This window comes from Triticum dicoccoides, chromosome 2B (genome assembly GCF_002162155.2).
Source record: "Triticum dicoccoides isolate Atlit2015 ecotype Zavitan chromosome 2B, WEW_v2.0, whole genome shotgun sequence".
In the NCBI taxonomy this organism is placed as follows: domain Eukaryota; kingdom Viridiplantae; phylum Streptophyta; class Magnoliopsida; order Poales; family Poaceae; genus Triticum; species Triticum dicoccoides.
The window spans coordinates 462,472,011-462,480,989 of NC_041383.1; the positions used below are offsets into that span (position 1 = coordinate 462,472,011).

At 47.8% G+C, this 8,979-nt stretch overlaps 1 protein-coding gene across 1 annotated transcript; it reads right to left on the bottom strand.

The window, feature by feature from the left end:
- Window positions 1-7,508: 7,508 nt before the first annotated feature.
- LOC119364224 lies at window positions 7,509-8,729 on the bottom strand. Its single transcript, XM_037629655.1, has one exon. It carries the CDS (start codon window positions 8,538-8,540, stop codon window positions 7,818-7,820), a length of 723 nt encoding a protein of 240 aa, XP_037485552.1. The 5' UTR covers window positions 8,541-8,729; the 3' UTR covers window positions 7,509-7,817.
- Window positions 8,730-8,979: the final 250 nt, after the last annotated feature.

An 8,979-nucleotide genomic window follows, 5' to 3' on the forward strand; every position in this document is an offset into this window, starting at 1 on the left:
ATTGTTGATTGAAGTTGAATGGGCAACCAAAGTGGCTCCTATCCATTGCCCATATCATCAATGACGTCGACTGACAATGACGAAGATGGTGATCAAATCGACCCAACAAAAGTAGAGTCGGCCAAGAAGGTCAAAAGGAGGATCTGAGGGAGGAAGGAGTGAGGAGAAGGAGAAGCGAGAAGGAGCGATGGACAAGATGACAGAGAAGTTCGAGGGCATCATGGACAAGAAGGAGGAGGCTTGTGTCAAGAACCATGACATCAAGGAGGAAACAAAGGTGACGAGGTTTGACATCTTCATGGCGGCAATGAAGAAGAAGATCAACCTCGAAGAACAAAAGACCAAGCTCAAAGAAAAGAAGACCAAGCTGGAAGAGAGGAGGCTTGGATTCGCAGCCGCTTCCAAGGAAACCAAGATATTGACCATGAAGATGGACGAGTTGGATACCAATGTAGCGATGATCGTGCAAGCCGTCTGTGCAAAGATGTTGAAGCGCTTGGCAACAGAGATGGTGGATGCGGAAGCTGCATATGAGCCGGCAACAGAGTGATGACGGACGAGGCATGAACAACCGGACTGGGAGGGCACAATTTGCATGAGTTGTCGGACTGAAGCATTTGTGACCAGGGCATGTAAAAACTAATGAATATATGCCTTTATTGGTTGTGAAGCATATGTATGCACTTTTACTTGCTCATTAAATTGCTATTGATCATTATTTGGACTTCAAATGTATCCGGACGGACCTAGGCAGACATTCCAAGGACGAGGTTGGATTGCCGCCTCCCATATCCAACTCCGATTTGGGGGGCATCACTCACTGGTGATGCCCTTAGACGTGTAGAGCTACGGTTCATGGTGAATAGCAAGTATGTCAACTCAACTGTAAGGTGAAGTTACCACGTTACATGATTATACCTTCTATGTTGAGTGTTCAATGGGTGAGTCATCTTTGAATAGTCAAAATCCTCTTGGTGGAATAGTTTAACTCTATTGTCCTGCCTCTCGTTATCATTAACAATGGCCAGCTCAATAATTAAGGTCGTTAGATCGAACCAACATTTCAATCATCGTCACTTTCTGTTCTTCTCGTATTGTCTTCGCACCTTGTCGATACAAAAACCTGTCATCTGTAGGTCATGGATTCACCAAACAATATGTGCTTAACTATGTAAGTGTTTTGATCATGTTGTGTGACCCTTAAATTAGACAACAAGCATTACGTTCAACACAAATAATCAACTCAACAAGCAATCATAAAAGTAATATCAACATATGGATTAGTCACAAATGAATCTCACCAATCACCTATGTTGGTGCAATCTAGTGCCCCTTGAGTGTTTTGGATTTTGTTGGACAAAACAGTCGAGGGACTAATGTATTTACTAGTGCATGATGGCTCCATATTTTGTCCCTTTTATAAGAGGATTTTGATGTGGTTTTCAAAAGTTTATTCATATTTCTCTCATCTTTCTAATGCCAATCCTTCGTGAAAGAAGAAAAGTTGTTCTTTCTATTAACATGTAGGAATAAACATATTTGGAAGGAAACCAATCAACATCTCATCAAATGATGCCATTTGGAACAACTTTCCTTTTGGCAAAAGTTCATTGGAGCAAACCAAGCGCAAGACATGGCATGGTACGATCGGCTCCGCCACCACGTCCAGAACAGAGAAAGAAGAGATCTGGAGAAGAACCACTAGATATCCATTCCTTCTCTTTCACCCATCTCCATTTTCATTCATCGCAACATCACCATACGGACAGGAATTCAAATTTGTAAGATTAGGGTTTGTAACTCTATTTATACTCATCTCGAGATCGAAACTTGTTTAATCATTCATCCTTTTGCGGATGTTTGTGATATTATTGAGATGATTTCCCTTTGTTTGGTCTCCAAGTTGTTTGGTTATTCCTCTCTCATGTGTGAGTCTATGCGTGCGAGGTATAGGGGATTGGTGAGATTCATTTGTGAGTGCTACTCCCGTTGGAGTTGTTGGAATCCCCGAAGGTGGTGTAGCACAATAACAGATAGTATTTCCCTCGGTTAAGAACCAAGGTTTATTGAACCAATACACCAAGCTAACAATGTTAGTGGTACCTGCACACATAAAAAAGATTGCTTGCACCAACAGTAGCAAGGAGGTTGTCAATCCCCTTGTTCTTGTTAGTTACAAGATTAAAAGTAAATAGTGATAGGGCAAAGCGGCAAAATAGTAAAGAGCAAATTGTGGCAACTTTTGTATTAATGGAGAATAGATCCGAGGGCCATATGTTCTCACTACTGGCATCTCACTCGAAAGCATGTAGTGACATGGTAGACAAATTACTATTGGTCAATTGAACGAATAACACAAGTTATAACTATGATCATTTATGGCATAATTTCACATAGGCATTACTAACGTCTATAACTATTACTCTACCCCCAAGACCGCTATCCAGCATGCATCTCAAATTATTATGTTTGAAAGAAACTGAGTAACGTAATAAGCAAGATGACATAATGTGGATAAAAGAAAACCTAGCAATAAGATTAACCCCCATCGTTTTACCCTTAGTGACATCAACACAATACACACCTTCCTCCCTTTTGTCACTAGACAAGATCACCGCAAGATTGAACCCACTGCTATGCACCACTTCCTCTGAAGAACTGCTGATGACCAAAGAAGACTCATAGATCAGAAAGTATAAATAGCTATAAATTAAGATAAATAAATGAATAATCTGATCATAAATCCACAAGTCATTGGATCCTAACAAACACACCACAACAATTACATCAAATTGATCTTAGAGAAAATCATTGTATCGAAGATCAGAGAGTGAAAGCCATATAGCTACTATTATGGACCTGTAGGCCCTTGAAATGATCGATATAGTTGACTAGAGGGGGGGTGAATAGGCAACTAACAATTTTTAGCTTTTCTTTACCAAATTAAACTTTCCATCAAAGTAGGTTGTCTAGATATGCAATTAGGTTGTCTAGCGATCGTAACCCGTTCGCTACCCCCGCGTCCCCCGCGTCCCTCTCTGAGGCGACTCGGGGGAACCCTAGCTCCCTCCGCCATCGGCCCTCAAACACCCTCCCTCCCCCCTCGCCGCCGCCGAGGGACATAGCCGGGCAAAGCCCAGGCAGTGTCGGCGGCGGCAGGGCCTCTTCCTGGCGTGTCTCTATCTCTCCCCTGGCGGCGGCGCGAGTTCTTCCGGCGGCGGCTTGGCGGCGTGGCACGGCGGAGCTCCGGTGATGACTCAGTCCTACGGCGGGGTGGAGGGCAGGGCACCTTCCAGTGGTGCTGCCTCCGCGGCGGCTGCGGCTTGGGGCCCTTGACCCCGATCTGATCTGGATCTGGTGGTGCTTGGGTCTGGGCCATGGAGGCTGGCGAGGCATGGTGTTCGTCGGGGCTTGTCGGCCTCTAGGCACCATTGGGGTGTCGGCGGCGACGCGTGCCCGGCGTGGTGACGCTGGTGGACGTGGTGGTCATCTTCTTCCAGAGATGGCCGGCCAAAGGCTTGGTGATCGGATCTCGAGATCCATCATCTAGTCCCGGCTGCGAGTAGGGGAGACCTGGTTGCCGGTGAAAACCGAGCCGACGGCAGGCGTTGGCGGCGTTCTCGCCGTTACCTTGATGGAGGCATCGTCGTGTAACTACTGTCGACCCACTCGTGCTGCTCCGGGGGAAACCCTAGGATATGGTGTTCCAGATCGAACGATGGCGGCACTGCTGTGTCATTTCTCTCTTGGGAGCATCGTTTGCGGAGCAGCGCTGGAAGTCAGAGGCAGGAGGTGGAGCGGCTTCGTCTTGCACGGAGCTTCGGTGGAGATGTCAAGTCATGCCTGACCAACAGGTGCTACGCTTTGTCATGCCTGGTCGGCAGGTGCTACGCACGACAGATCTTCCAAGGACTTCAAGCTGTGTCGGCTGGTGGTACTTGGCAGCATGACACTGAGGTGTACCAGTGGCGACCGCGATGTGCTCAGCTGTTTGCGCGCAGGGAGGAGGTGTCGTTTGGCGCCGTGGTGGCGTCGACGATAGCTAGACCGAGCAAGGTTGATGCATCGGTACAGTTCTAAAGATGGAGCGGTGGCAGTTGGCGGCGGCGGCCTCTGAGAGCACGCCGGACCAGTGTGTGCCCCAGACCCGGCAAGTGGCTAGGTTGGGGTCTCAGGTCTTAGATGTTAGGCTTGGCTGCAATGTCTGTTTGGTATTAGGCCCAGGCTACCTGCGCCCCTTCATCGACTGGATAGGTGTAGCGACAGTTTGTTGCTTAGACGGCGGCTTTAGTCTTACTGTTGTATGACTTTATAAGGTCTTGTGAGAATAATTAATAAAGTGGCCGTATGCATCGCCCAGATGCAGAGGCAGGGGGTCATCCTCCTTTTTCTAAAAAGATATGCAATTAGGTGAGCAACCTATATGATGCAACAACAATAAGCACACAAACAAGCAAAGGATATAACACAATATAGCTTGCTCAAGTAAGGTGAGAGATAACCAAAAGTGGAACCGATGCAGACGAGGATGTGTTACCGAAGTTCCTTCCCTTTGAGGGAAAGTACGTCTCCGTTGAAGCGGTTTGGAGGCACAATGCTACCCAAGAAGCCACTAGGGCCACCATATTCTCCTCACACCATACGTCTCCGTGCGCCCTTGCGGTACTACCGCAAGGCAGGGTTTGACTGGGCTGGGAAGGCACGGATGAATACAATTACATCCGTGACTACTTCCGCTGAGTTTAGATCGGTGCACCCGACATGGTACTACCGCATCCAGAGAGCGGTACTACCGCATAGGGCGCAGATGTAAAAATTTACATCCACCCCTACTTCCGCGCGAGTAGCAATGCTGGTCCAGAAGTCACTGTACTACCGTGACCTCGGGGCGGTACTACCGCAAGGAGGTGTGGTACTACCGCATCCTCGAACGGTACTACTGCTCCCTTGAGCAGTACTACCGTACGCCACATCACACTATCACTTGTAGTCGTTCATTTTGCAAAGACACGGATAACTGATCGGTGCTCCAAAGAGGCAAGGGGAAAGGTGGTGCAAAGGAACAGACGTGTACGTGATGATTCCATCCTAACCTTTCTAAAGCGGACCCCCTCTTAATAGTACGGCTTTCCTACGACTCAAATCCATCAAAAGGAAACGTAGAAAAACGTCGTATTCACTAGGCTCCGAGGGGCATCAAACCTTCTTGTGCCAACACAAAAGATATCTGAAATGCTCAAAGCACACAATTAGTCCGCAAAAGCATTGTCATCAATCACCAAACTACTTAGGGTGAAATATGCCTTTACAGCCCTAATGAAACTACTCAGGTGGAAGAGGGGGATTCACCAAATCTCTGAAATCCCCACCCACTCGGGTGCTGGAAAAACCCCTCTATCAAAGGGGATTGGGTGGAAGAGGGGGTTCGCCAAATCTTTGAAATCCCCACCCCCTCTGATGGTGCTGGAAAAACCCCTCTACCAAACGAAGCATGAGGAGTAGTGTTTTGGGTGTAGGAGCTGAGCTTGGAGTTGTACATATTCCGACTTGTGTTGTCCCTTGTAACTTTTCTTGTGTATATCTCTATCCTTCTATAAAGTTATGGGACGCGATTTGTGTACTCTCAAAAAAAAATCAACCATTTGAAGCGCATCTGTATTTTATTTATAAAATAACTCCATGTAATGAATAAATGAGTTTTGAACTACGGGTGATAGCTAGAGCTCTGCTAAAATTATGAATCAGTGCCGGTGGTTTGAATAGTCACTCAATATGCGTTTTGAATGGATAATTAGTACTCCCTCTGTTCCAAAATAGATGACTCAACTTTATACTAACTTTAGTATAAAGTTAGGTCATCTATTTTGGAACAGGGGGAGTACCACATAAGCATAAGTACATATAAATATTTTTTTGACAGGCAAGTACATATAAATATGTCTCGGAAACTTATACACCAACCATATTGGACAACTTAAGCAACCTCCGTGACCGTATTTAGGGCATTTTGAAGTTCAGTGACCAAAATGGTACAGATGATTTTTCCTCATTTTATACCTCGGAGGCTCGGAGCAGCTTAGCAACAGAGTATACAGAGGTACTCCAGAAGGCGGCCGCCGTTCCTCCAGGAAGCTATAAATGATTAGTAAAGCCCTTGAGATGATAGTAGCAAATGTGCAGTGTAGTGCAGGGGAGTTAGTTCTCGATTCTCATTGAATGGAGCCAGACAGTGAACTTATTCTCAGCAACAGCCCGACGCAGACCCACAGAAAAAGAGTGGCACCACAATTACAAACGGTGTGATCCTTCAATTGGCTGGCAAGGAGAATAGGGTCCAGCTCCAGCCAGCAATTGACTAAGAAAAGCACAGCACCCAAACGTGGAATCCGCAATGGGAAGAGGGGCACAGAGGAATAAAGCAAGATCCGGCTAGAAAAGGGCAGCAGCAGAACAAACTTCCCCATCAAAGGAGCACCGGAAGTGGAAGAAAGTGATTGACTCACAAGTCTAAACTTTATCTATCCTAATCGTCTGGGCAGACCACAATCGAAAGAAAGCACCAGGCTTAGCTATCATTTTGCCTTTAGTGACTTCAGTGCTGAACGCAAACAACAAGCATGAGGACTTGCTAAACAGAACTCAAAGTTTTGAGCTCTCTAATGTATTGTAGCAGGTTAAGGGGAAAAAGTTACATGGTTCAGGCCAGGGTCCCTAAATACACAGCGGTCCATCAGATGAGCATCTCAGCCTACGGCAAGCAGAAAATAGAATACATTAAAGCATTTAACAAGATCATGCGATCATATGGCAGGAATACAACTACAGTTTTCAGCAGTGTATGCCACAGCCAAGAATAAGTATCGACACATAAAGAGAAAAACATCATTGAATGGTTCAAAGAAGTTGGTGGTGTTTATCTATTTTGCTGGATAAGACCAGATGGTTGCCACTAGAATACTACACCTAAACATAGCAATCAGTTTCGTTTTGAAAAGAATGGGCGTAGCAATCAGTCATTGTGCCACCAATCCAAACTAGTAAATCGTTTATAAGATGTATAAATTCAAGTGTAGAGAAGTAATACTAAGAAAAGTTCACCTAATAAGACCATACACTAGAATACCTTATGACTGGATAACACTGGCAACAGCCACCAAGGCACCAACCAAAGTTCTTCCGACGACATAAGCGGCAATGCTTTCCAACAAAGAATAATTGGTTGATGAGTTTGATACATTGCTTGCATATGACATAATGAACTCTGAATTCGAAAGCATAAGCAGATTCTGCGTGGGATCATACTGTTAACACAATGAACTCTGAAATTCTCTAGGAAGTAGGCAGACATGGATGAACAGCATATCAATTACGATTAGAGAATGCACATACGGCAAGGAACATACATGAAAAATTAACCTTATACCACGACAAAATGCAATTGTGTGATATCACGTGATAAAGAAACAAAACCGAAATACCATTTCGATTCGAGTGGACAAAAATAAACCTTGAGAATTGTCGAGATAAACTCAACAGCGTTGACAAAATTGCCCTTCCTCCTGAATTACAGAAAACTCCCAATTTACGAATACATGACACAAGTTCTTATTACTGTTGAAACTTCAGTAATAACAGACACATCCTTCCAATTCACTGAGATCAAAATTGCAAGCACTTGCACACAAAAAAACTCAACCTGTTACCTTACTTTCTCATCTTCCCTTCCGATCTACAACGCCACAAGAATTATATCCTAATGTAACCAATCTATGACTCTAAGCTGAATACAAGTCCAGAGCCACATCACCTCACCGGATTCAGTCGAGCCATCCGGTTTGCCGGAGCACAGCGTCCCGTACCCGTCGAAGATCTCGGCCCTTGAGCGTGCGACCGGCGCCCTCCAGCATCGAGAAGGGGGCGGCCGGCCCGGCGCCACCAGCAGACGCACGCGCGACCATCTCGTGCGGGGGCAGCATGGCGGCATCCCCGTGTCGGAGCTCGTCATCGTCGTCCAGTTCGTCCCACTTGTCCATGGCCGGCTTCGGGGGCGGGCGGACGGGAACCTTAACTGGAGCCGACTGGTGATACTGCGGGGCCGGTGCGCGGTTCTTGGGCCTCGGGTTCGCCGGGATAGCCCACGCGGCGGAGGCAGGGGACTGGGTGGGCGACAGCGAACCACCAGATGCCGAAGTGGCAGCCGCGATGGTGGCCTTGCGCCGGAGCAGCGTGGCCGGGGTGGCCGCGACAGCCGACGCCGCTGCCCCGCTCCCGACCCCGGCGCGGCGAACAAGGAGCCTTTTGTCCCCCTCGTGCAGCGCGGCGAGGAGACCGAGGTGGCTATGCGGAACCCGGGTGGGGCTCCCTGGCCCGTCGGGCCGCGCGTCCGAGGCGGCGACTGGGGCGGATGAGAACATGAAGTCGTCCTCGTGGAACTCATCCCCAGCGACGAACGACGACTCCGTCGGCGACGAGGAGGGCGACGAGAACAACCCGACGAACCGCTCGGTAGCCGGCGACCGGCGCGGCCGGTACTCGTCCATGGGCGCGCGCTCGGCCGCTCCGGCGAGGGGGTCAGGGCTCAGAGGGGAGGCGCGCGCGCGCGTGCGGGTGGGGGTTGAAGGCCCCGTGGGCTCGGGGTCCCAGCGGTGGGCGGCCGGGCGACGTGATGGGGATGGGGAAGGGGGGGAGAAGGCAAGGAGGTCTCAGTTTTTATGGGCGCGGCTGCGACCCACCGGAAGGGTCACCCCGCCCGGTTTTGTTGCTCGGCTCGGTTATGTATGGGGCGCGATAGGCTGCAACGAAAGCTCCAGGCTCAGACGTTGTATTTTGGTTCGATTTGAGATTGACTCAAAACAAAATAAAAGTATGAACATTTTATTCAGGTCGATTGAGAAATTAGCTGATTTTGAGCCAACGCTGGCTCACTCGATTTTAGTTCGATGGGTTGATATCATATAATTATATTAATAATCTTCATAT